The sequence below is a fragment of the Girardinichthys multiradiatus genome, chromosome 5, assembly GCF_021462225.1.
Source record: "Girardinichthys multiradiatus isolate DD_20200921_A chromosome 5, DD_fGirMul_XY1, whole genome shotgun sequence".
NCBI classification, from domain to species: domain Eukaryota; kingdom Metazoa; phylum Chordata; class Actinopteri; order Cyprinodontiformes; family Goodeidae; genus Girardinichthys; species Girardinichthys multiradiatus.
In genome coordinates this window covers 4,652,786-4,676,481 of record NC_061798.1, presented here as the reverse complement: position 1 = coordinate 4,676,481, position 23,696 = coordinate 4,652,786, and the positions used below count along the sequence as shown (strand labels likewise).

Sequence of the window (23,696 nt, the reverse complement as noted above, 5' to 3'; positions counted from 1 at the left end):
CCATGGTTACATTCAGCATTTACTGAATAATCAGTTGTTGGTATCTATCAAAGTTCACACAGCTGTTGAAAGAGAAAAAGGGCCCATAGTATCACAGGTCTTCCACCATACTTTACAGTGGTGTTTTTCCGTATAATCCTCCTCTGTTTCACTCCAAACCCAGCAGTAAATTTTGTTGGTGAAAAGCTCAAAGTTAGTCTCATCTGATCAAAGAACATAGACCCAGTTAAAGTCCCGGTGGCTTAGAATAGAATAGAATAGAATAGAATAGAATAGAATAGAATAGAATAGAATAGAATAGAATAGAATATAATAGAATAGAATAGAAACTCAATTGCTCTGAGAGTGAACATATGAAATTGACATTTGCATCAAGTTTTTTTATTCTCATTAAAGAAATATAGATGGTCCAACTGTTCAGACCTTCTGATTCTAGAAGAAAAAAATTGTTCAATAAACTAATTGCTTTTGGTACAAAGACTTTTGTTCTATTGTTTGAACACGCAGGGTAGCAGTAGCTTTTGCCAGAGGGTAACAGTTTAAAAGTGGTAAAGAGTGGATGCATAAATACTCTTTGCTTTGTTAAAAAATCTTTGCTTATAGATGTGTTCTATGCCCTGCAGCTTACTGTCAATAGCTTTTCTAAACAGTTTACTGTGAGAACATGCCACAGTAATAAGAGATTGCATTTGATTACTTTAAGTTTTTACACATCTTTGTTGGGAGTACCAATAAATGTGACTAAATACACATTACATAAATTTGATTATTTCTAGAATAAAAAATACATTGGAAAGCTGTACTATACTTTGTAGGAAGGAGAGAAGAAGCAGCTGTCTAGCTTACACTGACAAGAAACTGACTGTTGAAAAGCTACATGGACAGAGCAACAGGAATCCTTTTTTAATGCAGAAATAGGCTTTGAGTGAGAGCTTTTTGTTTCCTTCCTGGTTCCTGACCGAGTGTGTGTTTTTATATCAGGTGCGTCTGCCTCTGAGCTGGTCATGCAGTGTACTCCAGAGGGCATCAGGCTGCAATGCTACATGAACTACTACACAGAGGAGATGAAGACTGTCTGGAAGCATAAGTACATCAGTAGTGTTTATATACAACTTATTATGAACTATAGCAAAACAGGCCATATTGTTCACTGTGTTTGTGGATGGAACGCAGCTGAGAAGTTACCAGTTCCATATGCAAATCAGGATTTAGCAACATTTGAATCAAAATAAAATGAACATTTTTGATTGTTTGCCTGTTTCAAACTGAAACTCAGTTTCAATTTAATTAAAAATGCCCAGTATTATTTAGTCTATTAACTGTGTTCCTGACTTCTTCTTTTCTGACAAATAATGTAAAGTGTATTTGCAGCGCTGCAGTACATCGGAATCCTTTGTTTTTACACTGCTAATGCTAAAGGCTTGTTTAGGAGCAGGTTTTACTCATTTAAAGGAACAACAATGTCAGGGCTCATGTAATCTCTGCTAAATACTGTCAACAGTGTTATACGCACCTACATCTTTTAACAATACTAACCAGTTCTTATTGAATAGGACTTATTTACTTCTAATTTTGGAAATGTTTTTCTATGGCACTTTCAACTTGTGTTGCAGAGTAAAAAGAGGTGGGGGCTGATTTTTATTTTTATTTAAATTCTTTGTGTTCGAAATTGCTCATTTGCAAGTCTTTGCTATTGATGTGTGTGAAACTGCAGGGAGAGTAAGATTGCCTCCTCTGAGAAGATGAGGATTGGTGGCACTGCAGAGATGGCCTGGATGCAGATTTGTGATCCATCTGATAAGGAGAAGGGTCACTATGCCATCGAGATCTCAGACGGCGTTACAACCCACACTAGGACGTTTGACCTCTCTGGACAAGGTATTAAACTACCTCCACATCTACACATGCAGCTGCATATAAACAATGTCAACTAAGACTATAGATCAGTAATTTTGTGGCAGATTCAGAGTACAGATAACGATTTCCCTTTAACAACAACAAACAACAACCAATAACTTTCTTCTACTTTCTTGATATATTGAAATTGTAACTGTCTTAACAATTAAATGTTTATTTTAAAATAAAACAACAGACTAATAAACTGACTAAAGTTACAGAGCTTTCTCTTTGTGTGACACTGAAAATCTACTGATACAGATCCAGGTCATCATTAGACCAAGGTACTGTATCTAAAAAGCATTACAGCATATCCAATCATGTACAGGACAGATTACAGTTCACTGTGGTTTTCTTTTTTTTTTTGCACTGTTGAAAACGTACTGAACACTGTATAAAAACATATTCATTTTTTCTTTTTTTCTTTAAGATCACTTAAAAAAAAAAAACAAAGAACAGTGGTATCTAACTTGCCATTTGAGAGGAGAAAGCTGGGATTTGCTCTTATTTTAAATTGTTATATCACTTATTTTTTATTGTAAATATAGAGGAGCTGTAAGAAGCCCTTCTGTCTGAACTGATTCAATGTAGGACTACAGCCATGTTCCACTGGGAGTGTAAGAGAGCAGTCAGCATTACACAACTCTGCAGTTAAACAGGATTTCACTAACATAAAAAAGAAAAAGATTGGATTTGTTTATTCTACCCAGCTGATGACCAGCTGGTTTCTTAGTGCATCTCTAAGACTTTTTTGGGGTTACCCTTTGAAGCTGTTTTTATCATTAGTAGCATTGTCTGATTTATGTATGTTATTTTGTTTTTGCAGCATACACTGATGCCTATGAAGAGTATTTAAGACTTAAGTAAGTTGTTTTGATGACAATAACGTTTGAATATGTATCCACACATTAAGATCAAGTCATTCTAATTATTCTGAACTTATTCTGCTTTTAGGGCAGCTGCATTTGCTGAGAAGAGTAAGTAAAACTCTTTTTATGTTCAAGTCAAGCGTGCCTTTATTCCCTCACATTTGTTACCTTTTGGGGAAAGTGAAATAAACCTATCCATCACAAAGAAGTAGAAAGCTTCAACTAAAAGCTTCTTTAAAAAGCTTTTAGTTGAAGCTTTCTACTTTTTTGTGATGGATAGGTTTATTTCACTTTCACTTTTTTAGAACTTTTAAAGCAAGTTTTGATCTTCAACCTAAGAGAATAAATTCCCGGACTTCTTTTCCCTGTCCAAATGTCTCCACCTTGTCCACACTGTGACAGCTACAGAGTTCTGGTTTTCAGAAATGTGGTTTTTAGTTCTTTACAGTTTATGTGAGTTACTGAGTCCTGGGGTAATATCTTTACTTTGTTCTCAGACCGTGGTAGAGTGGTTGGTGGACTGCCTGATGTGGTCACTATTATGGAAGACAAGGTGAGAAGCTTTCAGTGCCTGCATAGAGCTTAAATAATGTTTGTTTTACCTGGTTACATTAGCTCTGTACTAAGCAGGTTGAAGGTCAGAGCTCAACCGCCGCAGTAGCATTCCTGAGAAGCGACTGCCATAACGAGACAAAAGAACATTAGGGCTGCAACTTGCTGTTAGTCAAATAACACAAAACAAGATCAAAACAAGTGAAGCATTAAGTATACACTCATCAGCTAAAAGCTTTCATCTAGGGTTGTTTCTTCAGATGCATTTTTTAAATAAAACAACATATTTTTTATTTATTTAAATACATTTTTACTTAATCAAAATCATAAAATAATCTGAAATCAGGATTTGCCAAAATTCAAGATCTAGCCTTCCTCACCTGCAGTTTTAGTGTATAAACTATTATGTAATAACATTTCACAATAGATTAAAGTGCAGAAAACAGTTTAAAAGCTCAAAAGGACTTCCCTGTATGTTATTTCAGACACCAAGAGAAAGAAAATCCATTTACATCTCGTAAAGATGGACTGCAGCAGTTCATCCTTCAGTGTCAAGAAACAAAAATATTTTATTCCCTTTTTTTCCCAGAAGTCTCAATGTAACGATGTATCTCAATGTAAGCCGAACGACTCCCAAGCTAAAAGAGAGAAACTCGGAAACACAAATGTTTATAATGATCTAATGTAACATTCTAGTTTTGTATGATTAATAACTAAAATGTCAGTTCAGATACATTATTTTTGTTTTTGTTAACAAAACTATTTAATAAAAAAATTGTTTTTTAATCTACAAAAATGCACATTAACAAATTCCCAGACTGCACACCCCAGCGGGGACAGTACAACATAGGACAAACATCTATAACATTTCTAACCAGTTTAACAAAAGTTTTCTTTTGATGCCAGTCGCTGCCAAGCTGGACATTTCACCATGATCCAGGGCTCACATTGTTTTAATAGATTTCCTCTGAGTTGGTTGACACAATAACAGTAGGGTACATATTTTCGTTGATTTATTTTTAAGTTATTTTCCTGTGACAGTATTTTAACAATTGTGTTCAATGTGTTTTCTGTATGCATGTTGACCTGAGCTGACTCTGCCCTCTCATCTAGTCTCTTAGCCTGACTTGCACTGTGTGGGGCGAGCCGACCCCCGAGGTCACCTGGTTCAAAAATGAGCAGGAAGTAGCATCCAATGAGCACACCCGAGTGACATTTGATGGTGGGAAGTTCGCCAGCTTGGTCATCAATAAAGTCACCACTGACGACTCTGGCAAGTACAGCATCAACGTTCGAAATAAGTACGGTGGCGAGTTTGTGGAGATCACCGTCAGCGTCTACAGGCACGGAGAGCCAATCCCCGAGCCCAAACTAGGACAGCCTAAAACAGCCACGCCGGCAGCCCAGCCTGTGCCGAAATCTCCAGCCCCCTCCAAGACTCCCATCCCAGCTAAGCCCCAGACCCCTGCTCAGTCCATGAAGAGCCCAACTCCTGCCTCTACCCCCTCTTCGACACCAGCCCCCAAGTCCCCGACTCCAACTCCAAAGTCTCCTACTCCTCCCCGCAGTGTCAAGTCTCCAACCCCCCCCAGATTCATGAAGTCTCCCACCCCACCCAGAAAGTGAAAGGTGGGGTACTGATGTCTGAGAGCAAAACATTCATTGTTAGCAACATTAAGAATTAACAGGAGGGTGAAACTAGGGGCTGTTTGTTAGTTTCTTTAGTTGGATGAAAAAAAAATTTAAAACTGCTGCTTATACTGAATTACAAGCTTTAAAAAATGAGCCAACATGTAACTACACGATGTTCATCACGAAGTGAAAGACAAAGGAAAAACTCACAAGTAAGTTAATGTTTTAGAAGCAAACTTGGTCAGTGTGCAGTTTCAGTTGAATGTCTGTTTCCTGTTTTATTTCCTGATTTATAAAACTAATGGTCTTATTTCCAAGGCCTCAATGTTGGTGTGAGAAAGGCATGGAACTCAAACCAGTTTCATACACCAGCTTTGGTCCTTCATGCAGACAAGTATTTTCCTTCAACTAAAGAACTGACCCATCAGTGTTCCCAGGTTTTAGAAATAAAAATTATATGATTAATAAATACTTTAGATCCTCATTACAAGAGAACTTGTGTCCTGTTGGAATATACCAATTGTAGAAGTTCCTCCACGTTCGCTAGACTAGTTTTTGCTCTCTCTCACAGTACACTTCATTTTTATGTCATCATAAAGCCTGTCACTTGGGATGTAAGTAAACATATTTACTTTCTGCCTTCATCTTTGTGCCGGAACAATCCAACTTTGTGGATTGTCCTGTTTGTGTCTCTGTAGTGCTTTGTGGTGGCAATAAAACACACGTATCAACCTCATTCTGTTGTCTCTGTAAGTAGTCTGCTCTCTGCTTCATCCTCATCATTATAACAAATTCTGCAGCAGCAACGAATTGAAATGGGCGCTTGTTAGCTGTCAGGTCCAGCAGGGTATGTGACAAATGAATAGCCTAACAAACCTGTTCCTGGAAGCCAGGTGAGCTCAGGTGGGTGGAGCTTGTCACATTTTCTGTCAGTGGAGGAAAACAGGGCAGGTACAGCAGGCTTTAAGTCTGTGTAGAGAGTTCAGATGGACTGCTTTACTGCTGCTGCTTCATGCTGGATACAGCTTGATAAACAGTGGAGTTTAATCTTGTACATTTTAAAGTATGCTTAAGGTTCACAGCAGAACAGGAAACCAGGGTTTCTCTCTGCAGTTTTCACGTAAGTGTTCCTCTCTTTTGCTTGATGCATAGAACAGTAATAATTAAAATGTTGCTACCGCCATGTTGTTTTATGTAGCTTCACTGGGGCTTTCATCTTTTTTTAATTTCAATTAGAAGGCTGTTGCTCTCACTGCAAAATCAAAACGAAATTAAAACTGTAGGCCTTCATCACGTTTTGCACACAGACTTTGAGTGAATCTGTCAGCCATGGAGTCCAATCTGTCACAGCTGTCCTCTATTGAGGATGAAAACCTTTACATTCAGCCTCATTACAAAGAGTCCTACCGCCTGGCCATCTACGCCCTGCTATGTGGAGGTATAGAGGCCTACGAGGAGTATCTGCGGGCTGAGCAGATCAGCCACTTTCTGTCTGAGGAGGAGATTCGCTTCATCTTAGAAAATGCAGAGTTACCTGTTATGGAGGAAAATTCAGGATGTTCGCAGGACACAGACAGGGTCAGCCCCTCTACCTACTTCCCCAGTGAGTCTGATAAGGAGGTGCCGGAACTGGAGCTGGGCTGGCCAGAAGTCATGCTGGAAGAGTTGGACACCAGCATCAGCCTGCTGTTTCACCCGCCCAGACAGAACATTCCAACCATTAAAGAGGTGGTCCGGAAACAGATTCAGCAGGCGCGTCAGGTGAGCTCAGAAAACTGTCTGATGTTTTATCTGTCAGGTAACCTCGTGTAGGTGTACAGACAACTCCATTGCCTGTCACAAAGCTCAAAGATAGTTTGTCTGCACCACACAATGAGAGGAGGAGAATGGACATCACTCTACATATTTCTCTCCATACACACCATCCGTAGGGCTTGGCTGATAACCAGCATACATTATTGCACAGAGCTGGATACACCAGTTCTAATGGTTAATGCAGCCTGTTACTATGACAGCTAAATATTTTCTCTCATTTTTCCATATCTAAAAGAAGAAATCTTAAATACAAATCAAATCTTCTATTTGCTAATCTGTTTACAAGAATGTGATTGAGTACCTGATGGTAAAAGGTGCTCAGTAGTTCTAGAGTTAGGTAGAATAATGAATATCTCTTATAAATAAACTTAATGTAATTTTTTCTCCATTTCCTGGTGTGCCTCTTGAATGGTTTCTCATAACCTACTTCCTAATGGTTGGCACGCTTAAAGTGTTGTAAAAACTGATTACAAATCTCTTCTGTTTTAGTTTTTTATTTTGTCACAATTAAAAGTTTCAGATCTTAGACAATTTTTAATATTTAGACCAAGATAAACTGAGTAAATGCCAAAAGCAGTTTTCAAATTATGATTTCCTTCATTCAGAAAAAAATCTGTCCAAACTGACCAGGCGCTCTGCCCCCTAAACCTAGTAGCCAGTTTTCCCACCCTTAGCAGGGCCCCCATATCTGCCATGATGCCACTGGAGAGATGCATCTAGTAATGTCCACCCCCCTTTACCCTGGAGCAACTTCAGTATACTACCTGGTTCCTTATCTAGATGCTTTTTATCTATCATGAGTAGCACTGTGTAGGTTTAATAAAACATGCATAAAAATTATCCTCTTGATTGTCACTCATCTTCTGTTTCAGCCTCATTGCTACAGCCTGCAGTGCTAAAATGTTGACATCTTTTAGTTTTAATATCTTAAAAGAATACACCCCTTTCTGCACTTGCTCACTCGCTGGAATAAAATAATTTGCCTGTAACCTGTTAAACCAGATGCCAGTGCCTCTGTGGGTTTAGTCTCATCTCTGTACACATGGCACAAAGTCCACAGGCTGACAATCTAAAGTTCAAACATAAGAGTTGTGTTTTATCATCTTTAGGTAGCTTAAGTTTTGCTGGTTAGTACCGAACTATGCCGGGAAATAAATATGGGATTCAAACTAGGCCTGTTATAATAACGTACTGTTCCCACTGTCCTAACTTAACCCATTTGGATCTACAAAATACAGAGTCTTGCAAAAGTATTCACACCCCTTGATGTTTTTACATTTTGTCACATTTAACCTCAGACTTCATGTATTTTATTGGGAATTTATGTTATACACAAAGTACTACATATTCCAGAGGTGGAAAGAAAATTGTATTCAGTTTTAAAAATTGTTTTCAAAAAATGTCTGAAAAGTATGGCATACATTTTTATTCTGCCCCCTTTACTCTAATACCACTAATTAAAAATTTATTTCAAACAGTTGCTTGCAGAAATCACCTAATCAGTAAATAGAGCCTGCTGTGTGTAATTTTATTCCGGTGCAATACCAGCTGTTTTAGCCTTTGGGCTCAGAGGTTTGTTAGAGAACATTAGTGAACCAGCAAAATTATGAAAACCAAGGAACCCAGCAGAAAGGTCAGGGAGAAAATTGTGGAGAGGTTTAAAGCAAAGTTTGGATGTAAAACAATATCCAAAGCTTTGAACATCTCACAGAGCTCTGCTCAATCTATTTTCTTAAAATACAGAGGATGGACAACTGAAACGTTCCAAGACACGGACGTCCACCTAAACTGACAGGCCAGGCAAGGAGAGCATTTATCAGATATGGTCAAATGAGTCCAAAACTGAACCTTTTGATCGAGATGCAAAACATTATGTGGTGGAAAAAGGAAACATCTCCCTGAACACCCCATTCCCACAGTGAAACATGGTGGTGGCCACATCATGCTGTGTGGATACTTTGATGCAATGCCAGCGACAGCCTGCTATTGCTAAATCCTCATCCATCTGCTGGGTTTCCTTAGGTAGAAAACATTTTAACCAATTTGAATAATAAACCAAACTTGATTGCATTGTTTGATAACTAGGATCAGACTGAAATGTATGTAACTTACTTGGAATCTGTATGATTTGACTAAACTGCTTTATTTTTGTAAAGTGCCTTGTGATGACATGTTGTGATTTCAGTTCCGTTTATTTATATAACACCTATTCACAACATGTCATCTCGAGGCACTTTACAAAGCAATTTCAGTCAAATCATACAGATTCCAAGTCAAGTACACACATTCCATCTGAATTGGCTCTACATAAATAAACTGGATTGAGTTCCATTTTAGTCAATAGGGACATTTGTCAGGTCATAGTACAGGACAGTCATAGTAGACTACTGGACCTGTGTGAGGATGCAAAAGACTTGACTGGGTTAGTGTTTTACCTTCCAGCAGGACAACAGCCCTAAACATACAGTCCGAGCTACAAATGAATGGTTTTGATCAAAGCATATTCATGTGCTTGAATGGTCAAGTCACAGTGTAGACACGGATCTATTGGGAATCTGAGGCAAGACTTCAAAATTACAAAAGTATTATTAATTCTGGTGAACAGAATGCACACTGCAAGAAACATGTTCTTGATCCCTGCAAAAAGATATCCTGGTTTCCTGTGCTGTTGTGAAGCTTAAACATACTTTAAAATGTACAAGATAAAAGTCCACTGTTCATCAGGCTGTTTCCAGTATAAAGCAGCAGCAGTAAAGCCGACCAAAAAGAAAATCCTTCATGTTTTCCTTAGACTTCAATTATGTACCATTTTGACAAAATGGGAAAAAGTTCACGGGGTACAAATACTTTTGCCAGGGATTGTTCATCATTGTGTTATTTGGACTGAATAAGTGTGGTAAAGATAGGGTTTCCTCTAACCCACTGGGAGTCAAGATGAGGATTGTCACAGCCAAAAAACTCTAGAATAAGACAAGTAGTTGGAGTCAACCCAGCTGCAAGAACTGAAACAGAAAAGATTCACGCTTTCAAACTGCACACCCTACCAGTCATCACAAAAGACTGTCAGCTACAGACTACAGTAGCAGTGAGTATTATCGTTCAGAACCTCCATCAGGAAGAGTTCTAAAGCAGCAAAAATATGGTTTTCCAAGATGAATTGTTGACCAGGCAACAAAAAGGAATGACCTGGACAATCACTGGAGTGTGCTATGTCTCCTGTTATCAGCAGAACATACCAATTACTAGAAAGGACATTTTAAAAAGGAGAACAAAATATAGTGACAAAAAAGCAGTAAAGACCAAAGAAAACACTTCCCCTGACAGTTCAGCATAAAGGCAGGGTGAAAGATCCAAACTGGGACAGTATTCACTATTCACTTGAAAGCGTAACTGTGCTTCTGTTGGGTTAGAAGTTCTCAACTCCAGTAAACAGTGAGATGGAAATGTGGCAATAAACCAGGGATAGTGGCAGCAGACCCAGAGCAGGAGATGGCTGTTCTGACAGATGCTGCATCACATCTGGCAAAATAAGAAGCTGTAGATGCTAAATGAACAGCAGCTCAAATTGTCAAACACCAGGACCCCTAAAATGTGACTTTAGATCAAGGTACGGCATCTAAAGTCTCTGTCCAAAAGATTCCAGTCATTCTAACTGCTCCTATGCTTAAATCCCTTTGTGTACTTTCACATAAAGTTACTATTGTTGTTCTGTGAACCAATGAAACTACTAAAGCAGCAGCTAGATGAAAAGTTCTGTACATGACACTATCTGCTCATGTACAACAAACTGCAGCCACAGTTTGTTGTACATGAGCAACACTGCAGCCACATTTTTTCAGTATCAGACATCCCACTGGTTTCAGTTCATGGCAGAGTGCCTAACATTTAGGTCCAAACAGCAACATGTTCCTTGTCCCTGCAGGTAAATCCCATCCGTCATGAATAAAGACTGAGCATGTGTTTTTGTTTGGGTTTTTATGCTCTCTCACGTAGTTATGACAGTTACAGAAACAGGTTGAACAGGAACTGATCATCATTAGGAAACATTCCAGAACCCAGTAGTGCTTTTTCTCACTCCCCCTATTTTACAAAACCAATCTTTGTTTGTTTTGAGGAAAAATAAATATTATAATAAATAATGTTGACAAATTACTTCATAGAGATTTTTAGCAGGCCAAATCCACAAGTCCAAAACAAACCACAAAAACGTTAGTTAATCCAGAAATGCATTCCCACAAGCATGTTTTTCTGGGGCAATGGAGTGTTCAGTGAGCATGTAGATAGGACCAGAGCACCTCCTTCCACATGTTTGCTGTGTCCCCTGCATACTGACTACAACCAATTCTCTTCAACATTTGGCTTTGAATGAAAAATCTGACATGAGAATGAATACTTTAGTTTTCTTTCAATAATGCCTGTCTTCTTGACAGTCTTCCATTAAAGCTTGATTTGTAGAAAGCACAATAGTTGTCCTAAATACAGATTTTCCCACTTGAGCTGTGGATCTCTGCAGCTCCTCCAGAGTTACCATCCACCTCTTGGCTGCTTCTCTGATTAATGTTCTTCACTTGAGCAGATGAGAGTATTAGTTCTACTATCAACCTTTTTTTAAGCTAGAACTGTAACTTGTCCAACATGTTTACAATGAAATGAACATAATTTTTCTGTCTATTTGTGTCCACGTATCTCCAGATTATTGCCATAGCGATGGATGTTTTCACTGATGTGGACATTTTCAAGGAGATTATCAGCGCAGCACTCAGAGGAGTGGGAGTGTACATCCTTCTGGATGATTCCCAGGTCAGCAGCTTCCTCAACATGTCCCGCAGTGTGGGCATTGACATCCTCGACATCAAGGTAAAAAAAACACATAAAGAAGGTAGTTAAAACATTTGGGATGTAGCTAGACTTTTGATTATCCCAAAAGCAAATAAGGATGATGTGTTGAATCATTTTAATATAGAAATTAAGAGGGGTATACATTTTATGAGAAATGAAGACATAAATTGACATGTGCCATTTAGGTCACATAAAACCCTAACAAACAAGGCAAAACTACTATTTTTCCAAAGTGAATATTTTTCCTCTGGGTGCTCACACAGTTTTAATTTAATAATGTATTTGCATCTGCAACACCCAATTCAGCAGTAAATTTTACATGTCGCAGTGAACGTTATGCCAAATAAACAAATCCAAATTAGTACCAATTCAATTCAGTTTAGTTTTATTTATATAGCACCAATTCACAACACATGTCGTCTCCAGGCACTTCACAAAGGGTTTGGAATGGTATAGGGTTGTTGGGGAGGTTAGATTAAACTACTGAGTGTAAGAGTTTGGCCATTTTAGAATGGGCTATGTGTAGGGCTACTAAGTAAAATAATAAACTGATAAAGTTTGTCCATGTAGTGGACACTGGTGGCCATTGTTATACTAAAAACCACAAGGATTGGGGATACCTCTCTCTGTCAGACTGATTATAACCATAGGAAAAGAGAAGAGGTCACACAGGTAGCAGAAATGGAGGGTGTGTTTGCACCTCAACCATAACTGAGCCAGTATAGGCTAAACCTGACCCCCCCTTACTCCATCCAATAGGGAGGAAGGCAGAGGTAAAAATAATTGGAGAGTGTTGTTTCCTGTTGCATTGTGTGAAGGGTGGGTAACTTTAAAATGGGCTAAGTCAATTCAATCAAATCATACAGATTTAAAGTCAGGTACATACATTCCAATTAATAACTAACCATTGAACAATTCAATTCAGTTTTATTTATATAGCGCCAATTCACAACACATGTCTCAAGGCACTTCACAACAGTCAGGTTCATACATTCCAATTAATCCTAACCATTGAACAGAGCAGTCAAAGTTAGTTATTTATTAAAATTGGATAAAACGTTTTTCTATCTAAGGAAACCCAGCAGATTGCATCCAGTCAGTGACTTGCAGCATTCACTCCTCCTGGATGAACATGTAGAGACAGTGGACAGTCACTGGCATTGACTTTGCAGCAATCCCTCATACTGAGCATGCATGTAGCGACAGTGGAGAGGAAAAACTCCCTTTTAACAGGAAGAAACCTCCAGCAGAACCAGAACCAGGCTCAGTGTGAGTGGCCATCTGCCACGACCAACTGGGGGTTTGAGAGAACAGAGCAGAGAAGGAAAAAGAACACAGAAGCACTGATCCAGGAGTACTTTCTATAGGAAGGAAAAGTAAATGTTAATGGATGTAGCTCCTTTAGTTATTTCATCTGTGAAGAAAGAACAAATAAACTCTGAGCCAGTTTTCAAGGTTAGAGTATGAAAGAGAGCACATAGAGTTAGTTACAGTAAAAGCTCAGTCAGTAGGAGAGAGACAGGGTTAAACACTGAAAGACAGGGCCATGTGGATCATCTGTAGAGGGTGAGTATTAATTTGTTGCCAGCAGAAGCTTGGAAGATGCCCCTCTCCAGGAAGGTGTCACAGGTAGACACAGAGTCAGGCCAGGTGTAAATTCTAGGAAGAGAAAAGTGAGATAACATAAAGTTAAAAGCTGAAATAACAGCAAATAATGCAAAATTGGAGAGTAGTGTGAGAATGTAGCGAAGAGGGTGAAAGTGGTCATTATGTCCTCCAGCAGTCTAAGCCTATAGCAGCATAACTACAGAGATAGCTCACGATAACCTAAGCCACTCTAACTATAAGCTTTATCAAAAAGGAAAGTTTTAAGCCTAGTCTTAAAGTAGACAGGGTGTCTGCCTCACGGACTAAAGCTGGGAGCTGGTTCCACAGGAGAGGAGCCTGATAACTAAAGGATCTGCCTCCCATTCTATTTCTAGAGACTCTAGGAACCACCAGTAAACCTGCAGGCCACACACTTAACCGACCTCAAAATGAGCCTACTGTGCATGCTAGGTCACTTTCTTGGAATGAGTGAAGGTCAGGTTTATACTGTAATGCATTCTAGTGCATTTGGATCTCTCCTCCTCTGTTCACATTTTAAAGGCTTTATATGCTGACAAACTGACTTTAGGTCAGGTGAGAGGATCTCAAGTGATTTCATCTAGTCACACAAAGCACAGAAAGGCAGAAATTAAAAATGCTATATTTACAATAGAAACATACAAGCACATATTCTGTTTACCCTGTTAAGACATGCTGTAAAAGGTTTCCTGACACTTACAGAGAAAGCATCTCTGCATTTTTCCTGTGGCATTACCTTTCTTCCAGTATTTATTCAACTAGGACTAATTTTCTCCACACCTTAAGAATTTAATTCAAATTCTATCCTTTCTCTTTTCATTACTGCTTATTATCGACAGGACAGCAGCCGATTGCTGACAGGACTGTTGGTGCGGCTGGATTTTCCTGTTAAATCACTCAGAATGTTTGTTTTTTTTAGCAGTGCAAACAATGTGTCGTCAAGAAGAGCAAAATGGCAGCTTTGTGGTTGAGATGCAAAGCACTCAGACAGACAGACACCACATCATTACATCAGCCTCGTAAAAACGGACACTTTTCATCATGCAGAGTTTATCTGTCACTAGTAGCATTGAAAATAGCTTGGAAAATAGTCACTGTGGATGAGCTGTGCCTAGTTTTAAGAGTAGCAATAAAAACATGCACTTTTATAGAAGAAGGTTATCGGATATGCTGAGAGAATTGTATACAGTATATGCACATATGATAGTTTTGTGTTTTTAATTCTTTTTATTTTAGTATGATAGTATACAATAGAGTCCAAAGCCATCTAAAAACAATGGATCCCCCTATGTAATACATAAGGGGATCCATACAGGACTGTAATACAATAAAATGAAGAGTATTCATCTTGCATCAGGATAGTTGCCGGTTCTGCTTATCAGTGCGTATCAGTGCCGCTGGGTGAATGTGACTGTGTTGTAAAAGTGATTTGACTAAGGTGCTATATAATTCCAGTCCATGTTTTATTACTATTTACCATTAAATGACTAAATTAGGTTGGGGTCCTGTGGGAATCATAATGAGGAGCAGTAAATACTATTAACCCCCAGTGTTGCTCTTATTATACAAGCCACACTTATACCAAATGACAATCTTATTAGCTGTGTTAATGCTGCATGTGTTTTTCTCAGCACACGAGACCTGTTTTCTAAAAGCTTCCAATACCTAACCACAAATGGTTAGCTGCTGGAACATGACAAAAGCCATTGTGCTGGAAATGTTCCTGTTCCATTTTCCTTTCTGTGTAAATGATCTCTAACAAGCTTGAAGCCTCTCCATCCACTCTGGTAGCTTTTATACAGGCAAAGTCACAGTTCAATTATACGTAATTCAGGGTTTTTCTTTCGCTAGCCTGTTTACATGACACAAAAATATCTTTACACCACCATACCGGTTTTGTGCTAGTTGCAATCTCTCATCACAGCAGTCACGTGTCAGCTCACAAAATAGAACAACACTCCCTTATCACATAAGGGTGCCTGATATGATTATATTTAAGACACGGTTAACTTAATTTTCATCTAAATCCAGACCTGAACCATCAGTGATTTACTTGATACACATCTATTTAGCATTCCTACTTCCATTTAGGAAAACAGATGCTAACCACAGGCAGAAAGTGGCAAAAGATAATGGATGGATACATGTGTCCTTAACTATTAACCTGACTTTCTTGTTTATGTCTGTCTCAGAACCTTCGTGTTAGGACGGTTCAGGGGGAGCAGTACCAGTGTCGATCGGCAGTAAAGTTTCACGGAAGTATGGAACAGAGGTTTATTCTGGTGGATTGCCAGACGGTTTTGCATGGAACATATAGGTGAGTCAGTCTTGGTTGACCCTCTTAGATGTCTTTGTCAGGTTACTCACTGGTCATAACCCACAAGCTGGGTGACTACTAAATACTGTACATATATTCAGATGTTGGTCCTGATTGGGCTATTAGCAATATCTTCTATTCACTTCTATTCATTATATATAATGTTCCTTTATATACTGTGTCTTTTGTGTTTTTCAAGCTACACGTGGTCATTTGAGAAGCTCAACCTGAGTATGGTCCTAGTTGTCACAGGTCAACTAGTTTCTTCCTACGATGAGGAATTCAGAAGATTATACGGCCGTTCCATCCTTCCTGTAGCTCTGTCCAGTTGGAGTCTATTGTCTACATACCCGAAGTCCAGTCAGCTTTCTCTCAACCACCTTCACATGAAATCCAGACCAACACCTAACATGAGAGGTGTAATGAATGACAGATTTAACAATGCAGCCCTGTTAAACAGGGGTTTCAGTGTCCAGGAGATGTTGCATCAGTCTCACTTCACAGACGCAGGAAACCTAGTGAGAGGTCACAGTTATGGTGCAGACCTGCATAAGTATAATTCCATGACCCGACTGAGAATGGGAACCAAGAACCTTGGATTTCCTTTTGCTCCTGGAAGAACAGGCTCCGCCCTGAAGCACTGTAGAGATGTGCAGCAACCGAACATGGCGTTTCAGCAGCACGTCAGGCACCAGACTCGCTATGGTGTAGACCACAATCTGATACCATTCAACTCTGAAACATCACTTCACAAATGGAAGATCGACACATACTTAAGAGAGAGTGATATTTCTCCTGATGCATCAGGTGATGCACACTCCCCTATGATATCTCCACATAGTAGTCACACAGGCTTAAATGAGTATCAGTCACAGCTGATTCACTGCAGGTCGATGGACATTAGGTCTAGAATGGAGGAAATGAGGCAAAAAAGGCTAAGTCTGCAGGAGCATGCCTATCCCAGGCAAAGCCAAGAATCCTTGAGGTCTTTGTACTCAACTTCAGACAGACAGCAATATATGAGACCTCTTCAAGGAAGACCAAGGGTGGCAGAAATGGATCCAGAAAACATTAGCAATCTGAAAGACAGTGAACTCTATAAGGAAGCTGACAAAACAGAGCAAATCTTTATTGATGGTAAACGTTCTGTCTCTCACAGCAATATGAAAATGGGTGCAGATCAAAAGGATAACTCTGCTCTTACAAGGACACGATCAAATTCTGAATTAGATTCAAAACTGACCGATTCAACTCTCAAGATCTCTAATTTGCTTTCTGGTGGTCTAAGGCACTCCAGGGTCAGGGAGTCTTTGACTGAGATTCCTGAAGAAAAAGAGGCATTAAACTCTTGTGGTGATAGGTTTGAGTCAGTACTTAGAGAGAAAAAGGAAGTGAGGTCTAAAGATGACAAAGTTGGTCCTCCAAGAGAAGAAAACAAATCAATTCACAGAAATCTGGCAGAATCGTGTCCTACGGTGGAGCTTCAAAGAGGTCCTACAAAGAGGGAGCACACACAGCAGGAAGGATCAGAACTCCAGAGAAAGAACTGCATGACAACAATTACAGACAATAAAAAGAAAGTTTCCAGAAAAGAGAAGTCCCTCCAACGGTACTTACTGAAATCTCAGAACACTTTAGGCTCAAACCAAGCACTCCAGACGGATCATTCTAAAGCATCTTCTTCAGGGCGACTGACAGAAATGTCCCAGTCACAAAACTCTCACAGAGGGCCATCGGGAACTGAAAAACAGACAGCAAAACAGAAATATCCTTTCTCAAAGCTGTCTCCTCAGAGATCAAGCAAAAGAAAGACAATCCCTTCAGCAGATCAGGACCAAGGCTTAAGCAGCCCTCCAGACAATGAACCAGCGCTGGCCTCTCAAATCAAGAGAGAAAGAGCTTACAGTCGCTATCAGTACTCAATTAGCACTGAAAACATCTGTGTGGATAAGCAAGAAAGTTTGGGAAGTAGCTCAGACCAAGTGAATAGCTTGTCCATGAACAGGCAGGGTGATGCCTTTCATGTGCATCAAACACATGGGGGTGCTAACAACAAACTGGGGCGACTAATGCAGCGGATGGGAAATCTCATCAACAAAAACAAATAAAAAGATCCAGAAGGGGTACTGGTCAGTTTGCCCCTTCACCATTTTGGACATTTACAGTTGTGGCTAATCTATCCCATGTTAATTTGTTCAATTAAAGGTAATCTATATTTCTCATAGTCTAATATGAATCTAATGACTTAAATCTACTAGCGGGGCTTATGAACTGTCATTTTTTATTAGAGGCACCAAAATAAAAGGGAATGCAAAGTCTTCAAAAAAGACACTATTTTATGAAATAATATATAAGATTTTGCCAATTAATGATTGTTTGTCTCCAAAAATCGTGACATACTCACCCATAATAAAAAATAAAGGGATATGCCTTTGTTTGAGTACATGGGTTCAAAATCCTTTGTTTACAGGTAAGAAATGGATGAAGGAAAGTATGTAATAGCTGTGAATAGGTAGAAAATAGGGATATGAACTGACAAAGTGGCAAACTGACCCTTGGTCAAAGTTGGGACTTCTTATTCTTACTTTGTTTTGTTGTGTGTAATTTTGGATCCAGTATGCAGCCTAATGTTTACACACCAGCACTTTATTTTTTCTGTTGAGGAGTTTTTTTTAAATATGGCTGTCAGGATGATGTCTCATAGCAGTAGCAACAGACAAGATGTTATATTTAGAAATCTCCAACTTGTGGAGTTTTTATTAGTAGCAGGGTGAACAGGTAAAACAGGGGTAAGCAAGGAGTAAATGATATGCTTCAAGCATCCAAAACAAATCTACGTAAATTTTTACCATATACTCATGGGGAAATAAAAAGTACTTTTCCATTTTTAGCTTCATATTACTTTTAGTAGACTGTGAGATGGTGAAATCTGTTCATTCATTTGAATAAACAAAGAGTGTACTTTCTTTTTCCATGACTATCTGGTCAGCCCTATGTCTTAATTTACATTTTAAAATCTTTTTTTTAAAAGCAAATGTTTTCGAAGTGATCTGGTTGATGTCCCTGTGGACAAAGAGGGACTCTACATCTTACCCCTACCCACTCATGACCTATACCTCATACTGTTTCTACTGGAACAAAAGACTCTGTCTTTATGTGGTTGCATTAAATATATACTTACCTCATGATTTTTAGATGTGTTTACTGCATTTTGTATTGGGCTTCAGATGCATATTTATTATTTTGAAAAGAATAGGCAATTTTGTATTGTTTTGAATTTGTTTCCACATGACAGCTAATTATTTTCTGAAAGTAACCAGTCAAGTTCAGACCTGAAATAAGAATGCAGCAATTTAAAAAAAATAAAAATCACAAAACATAAATTTGTAATGTTTTTGTTTTGGATCTTGTGATTTTTTATCTTAGTGACACAACTCAGCATATATACATATTTTCTACCTTGAAGTGTATGAATTGCAGCAACTCCAACCAGGATCTGAGCAATTTGAAAATAAAATTACCAAGCTTCTTATTTATGTTCTTATAGTGCTGAAAAGACCATGAAGACATGGATTTGTAATCTAAGATCCCCATGTGATAAAGTAAAATGCTTTAGAGCCACTGGTTAATTTAAACCTTCTTAAATGTCGTTTATTTACGAAAGTTTAAATTAACTAGTGGCTCTAAAGCATTTTACTTTATCACATGGGGATCTTAGATTACAAATCCATGTCTTCATGGTCTTTTCAGCACTATAAGAACTGTTGCCTTGCAGCAAGAAGGTCCTGGGTTCAATTCCCAGCCTGGGAGTTTGCATGTTCTCCCCGTGCATGCGTGGGTTCTCAGCAGGTACGCCGGCTTCCTCCCACAGTCCAAAGACATGCCTGTTAGGTTAGCTGTACTCTAAATTGCCCTTAGGTGTATGTATGAGTGTGTGCGTGGTTGTTTGTGTGTTGCCCTGCGATGGACCGGCGACCTGTCCAGGGTGTACCCTGCCTCTCAATGCCTTCCCCCTTTGTCATTATAAAGGTTTATAAGTGCAAATCAAACTGTTAAATGTTTATGATGGTAAAAATCCCTGTAGACAAAACAATAACTGAATCATACAACTCAGGATTTTGGGATTAACTTGTTTATTTTGACTCAGAAGAATCTGTAAAACTCAGCATTTTTAATAAAATATCTGATAAATTCTTTGTCTTGCTTCACTTTATGTGACAAAGGAAACTTTTTCACCTATTACTAAGATTCTGAACACAAACAGCTACAATTTTCAAATGAAATACTCAAGGCACTTGTTTCTTTCATCGTCCAGTTCCTGGGTCTCGATCTCAAACTTCTTCATAGCGATGAAGTATTGAACAAATGGTTCTCCAAGGGAGTTGCAGATGACATGATCCTCTGCCAGTGCCTCGAGAGCATTATCAAGCTTCACGGGAATGGCAAATTCTCTCTGTTGACCAGGAGCTTTGCTCAGAATGTTCTCAATGTTCAGGTTTCTCCTGATACCATCCAGACCTGCAGCCACAGTAGCAGCCAGTACAATGTAAGGGTTTGCCATAGCTGAGCCAAGCTTGTTGTCGATGTGCGTCTCTCTCCCGCCATGACATTTGATATTAAAAGAACTGCTGTTGTCATTGCAGCCACAGCTGGCATACAGCATTTGTTTTGGGTCTTTGATGGTCCTGGCAATATGGCTCCGGCAGCCCAGGCCGGGTGACATCAGGCAGCTTAGGGCTGCGGAGTGGGTGAGGAGCCCAGCCAGCCATTTCCTGCCAATCTCAGACAGATCTGCTGCCTTTTCACCACTCTGAAAGAGGCTGCGTCGCCCATTTGCATCCCACAGACTATGGGAGAGCACACCCGCATTATACAGACCATCATCAGTGAAAAAGCTGGCGATATAGCTGTGTTTACGAGCCATTTCTTTAATGCCAGTACGCAAGGTAAAGGCACTGTCGGCAGCTGCAATCCCAAATTCTGGCCTCAAATTGATCTCCATCTGGCCAGGCCCACTTGCAGAGGCAATACTGTCTATGTCTGCACCTATGCAGTACATGCTGTCCACCAGCTGCTGGAAGAATGGGAGGTCGTGGTTGCTAAGAAGCGTGGTGGCAGGGAACAGGAGAGTCTTTGGTCCAATTCTGTCAGGGGCTCCCAGCACGCAGCATTCATAGGTGAAGGATGAGTGCAGGGAGAATCCCAGGCTTTGGAGCTGTGCGAGGAGCTGCTTGGCAATAAGGCGAGGTGAGGTGCGAAGGGGGCTTCCTGTTACAGTGCATGGATCACATATGACCCGTGCTGTCTGCTCAGCCCATGGTAGGACTCTGAATGTTGAAAGGTCAGGGATCAGAAGAACATCACTACTGAAGATAGCAGTGCTGGCGTGGTCCACTTCATTGCTCTTTGGGCTCAGGGTCAGCTCCAAATAGCTTCTAGGCATAGGCACCCCATATATTGCTTTCTCCTGTGATGAAAGTATTTCAATTAAATCCAAACAGACATTTTAGAAGCTTTAAAGGATTCTAGAACATTTTGTGTTTGCTAATATTAGTCAAAGACAGAGAAACTAAAAACCTGTAGTTTTACCTAAATGGACAGTTTAATCAGGCTTTGGCTCTTTCATTACACATATTAAAAACAGATGAATAGAGTTCATTACGTGGAAGAAGCGGACAGGCACTGTCTTGGACCGTGACACTCCATGGAGGTCGGTGGCTTCAAACCTGACAAAGTTGATGTTTTCTCTGGCGATCTGCTGCTTGATTTGCTCCATGGCTGAGAAAAACCTCAGGTTCCCGGAGAACTCAACGGCTTTGTTTTCTTTATCTGTCGAAAGAAATTTTGAATATCTTACAAATAAAGATACATGTTAACACCAGGAATTTTATGTGACATACATAAATCTGTTGTATTTCTGAAACTTAAAGTTCCTGTGTCCTCTAAACAATTTTTATGAAGATACAGTCCAAGTTCTGAAATAAACCAGCACTGGTACAGCGCTGGTCACATTTACAGTACATATATAACCTTTGAGTACCTTCATTCAGTGGGGAAAATCCGTAGTACCACAAATATTGGTTTCCGCAATGTTCGTACTTTGGACAAGCCCATCATGCCAACAGGACAGCACTTGGTCTTCTCTTGTAATGTTTCAGAGGTTTGGAGCATACAGATGCCCATAGAACTTCCATTTCCACTTTAATCTTCTACGATTGTGTCTAGTGAATAACGTCTGCGCTCGTTTGTCCATACGTTTTGGGTTATTATTATTTTTGCAAGACCTTAAACGACACATTTTTAGTTTGTAAAGACCACCAGATATTTTCAATATATTATTTTAAAGAGTTCATGATGCCATGTACTCTAACAATGTTTCACAGATCCTTCACCATAATTAACATCAGGCATGGGTGGCATGATTCCAAGTGTGCTGTCTGTATTGTGCTTCTGTTTTCCTGAGAGAGCAGGTTCAGTTGGTGGGCAGAGATGAGCTGCTGCAGCCGCGCACCTGGAATGAATCATGCTCATCAGGGGAGCTTTAAAGATGCTGACTGCCGGACATTTGATTCCTGAGTGGTATCTCAAGCCCTGTGTGAGCAATTTACAATCATTCCACTAGAAGATCTAGTCTTAACTCTTTTCTTCTTTTGAAGGTTACCTCCTAGAAGCTTCCTGTTTCCACTATAAACCAAACCTCCTAAACTCACGTTCTCTGGCTCAAACAACTAAAGGGATCCCAAAGCCCACGTCCTGCACACCATAGGCTCTTTCAGCTGTGGCCTGCTCAGACTAATTCTGCTACATAATTTAGCTAAAACGAATCAATTGTAATTCAGAAGGCCTCAAATGTAAACAATCTGAAATACTGAAAAAATAACATAATTTAAGGTCTACCAAAATGAAGATAGATCTGGATACACAAGGAGCAACTGGTCTACAGTTGACAACAAGTCAGTATTCAGAGTCTTTGAAATAAGACATTATATGTCAAGCATATCAACCATCATCTTTTGTCATTGTCTGCAGTAAAAAAAAGACAAAGCTGCATTATTTTTTTAAATGGGCACTATTTACAAATATTTCTACCATCTTGTTTTTTAACCAAAGCTTGACTGACCTGAAAGAGAATCTCCAGTCTCGCCCCAGGAGCTGCCGCTTGAATGTGCGTAGATCCTGACTCCAGGCTGCCTATTTGTTTTGGCAGGAGCCCTGGACGAGCTAGATGAATCCACGGTGGAAGGCAGCTGAATAGGTGAACTTTCTCTGGAGCTACCCCCCCTTCTAGAAGCATCAGACTGAGGTTTGAAGGTGCTGAACGTCCTGTGAGGGTTGACATCATCCTCTCGTCTCTCACGTCCTCCACCACTACTGCTGCTGCTCTCATGGAGATACGTAAACGGGCTTCCTGGTTTTCCCTCATCTGTTCCTCGGATGGTGAGCAGATGACTGTCCCTCAGGATGCTCTTCAGCTCCTCCATGGTCTGCTGGTGAACACCTAGTCCACCAAGGGACACCTTAGTCTGGGATGATTCCTCCTTCATCCAGTCCTCCCCTTGGGCACATTTCTCCACTCTCAGATCTTCAGCTTGATGAAAAGGACCAGCTGCAGTAACTGCAAGAGGTTCTGAGAGTGTTTCAGTGCTGGTCAGAGACTGGTGAGCAGATGGACCTCCTCCTCTGCAGCTCTGGCCCAATGAAGGTACATACTTCCTAGTTACTTGAACTCCTTTCTCTTCTTTGCCCAGACTCATTCCTGTTCCATCTGTTTGGTCTTTGCTTCTGCAGTGGCCATCCTGCAAAACATACAACAGTCTCAATAAATGGTGAGAGATTGGCTAGTGTCCAACAAGAACTTTGATAGAAATACATTCTGTGCTTCCACACAAAAAAACAAAAAGTGTTATTTATTCTGGAGATTAAACAATCTATATTGGCTGCATCCGTTCACAGTAATAAACCAAATAAAAAGCAGATGTTGAAATATTACCTTGAAATCTTCAGAGTCATTCATGTCTGTCTTTGTGCTCATGAATGGTCATTTGGAATTTGATTTGTCCCCATTTGAAGGCAGAGTTTCACTTGCACATTAATTTTTATAGACAATTGGCACAAAGGTGATGGATTAGAACATTCTCTCTAACCCCAAC

The 23,696-nt window shown here is 39.7% G+C and overlaps 3 protein-coding genes across 5 annotated transcripts in view; 2 read left to right on the top strand and 1 right to left on the bottom strand.

The window, feature by feature from the left end:
- myom2a (myomesin 2a) overlaps positions 1-5,685 on the top strand; it is a 41,376-nt gene extending 35,691 nt beyond the window's left edge. For all 3 annotated transcript variants that reach the window (XM_047365748.1, XM_047365746.1, XM_047365747.1), the window contains 6 exons: positions 982-1,087; positions 1,715-1,878; positions 2,723-2,759; positions 2,851-2,873; positions 3,263-3,318; positions 4,431-5,685. In XM_047365748.1, coding sequence (XP_047221704.1) covers positions 982-1,087; positions 1,715-1,878; positions 2,723-2,759; positions 2,851-2,873; positions 3,263-3,318; positions 4,431-4,943 — 899 coding nt within the window. In that variant the 3' untranslated portion in view covers positions 4,944-5,685. The remainder of the gene's footprint in view (positions 1-981; positions 1,088-1,714; positions 1,879-2,722; positions 2,760-2,850; positions 2,874-3,262; positions 3,319-4,430) is intronic.
- A 211-nt stretch (positions 5,686-5,896) lies between these two features.
- LOC124868059 (protein FAM83B-like) lies at positions 5,897-18,929 on the top strand. Its single transcript, XM_047364855.1, has 5 exons — positions 5,897-6,069; positions 6,257-6,710; positions 11,457-11,621; positions 15,422-15,546; positions 15,746-18,929. The coding sequence occupies exons 2-5, from the start codon at positions 6,279-6,281 to the stop codon at positions 17,652-17,654; spliced, it is 2,631 nt and encodes an 876-aa protein (XP_047220811.1). The 5' UTR covers positions 5,897-6,069; positions 6,257-6,278; the 3' UTR covers positions 17,655-18,929.
- Positions 18,930-19,662: 733 nt separating this feature from the next.
- lgsn (lengsin, lens protein with glutamine synthetase domain) lies at positions 19,663-23,696 on the bottom strand. The gene is made up of 4 exons (XM_047364859.1): positions 23,537-23,696; positions 22,667-23,342; positions 21,209-21,375; positions 19,663-21,013 (listed from the first exon to the last, which is right to left on the bottom strand). The coding sequence occupies exons 1-4, from the start codon at positions 23,576-23,578 to the stop codon at positions 19,820-19,822; spliced, it is 2,079 nt and encodes a 692-aa protein (XP_047220815.1). The 5' UTR covers positions 23,579-23,696; the 3' UTR covers positions 19,663-19,819.

Bases quoted from the DNA above. Each gene is read 5' to 3' on its own strand.
- LOC124868059 (XM_047364855.1), top strand. From the start codon at position 6,279: ATGGAGTCCAATCTGTCACAGCTGTCCTCTATTGAGGATGAAAACCTT. The intron at 11,622-15,421 runs GTAAAAAAAACA...TGTCTGTCTCAG, and splicing joins TTGACATCCTCGACATCAAG to AACCTTCGTGTTAGGACGGT. The intron at 15,547-15,745 runs GTGAGTCAGTCT...GTGTTTTTCAAG, and splicing joins GTTTTGCATGGAACATATAG to CTACACGTGGTCATTTGAGA.
- lgsn (XM_047364859.1), bottom strand. From the start codon at position 23,578: ATGAGCACAAAGACAGACATGAATGACTCTGAAGATTTCAAG. The intron at 23,343-23,536 runs GTAATATTTCAA...TATGTTTTGCAG, and splicing joins ATGACTCTGAAGATTTCAAG to GATGGCCACTGCAGAAGCAA. The intron at 21,014-21,208 runs GTAATGAACTCT...CTTTCATCACAG, and splicing joins TGCCTGTCCGCTTCTTCCAC to GAGAAAGCAATATATGGGGT.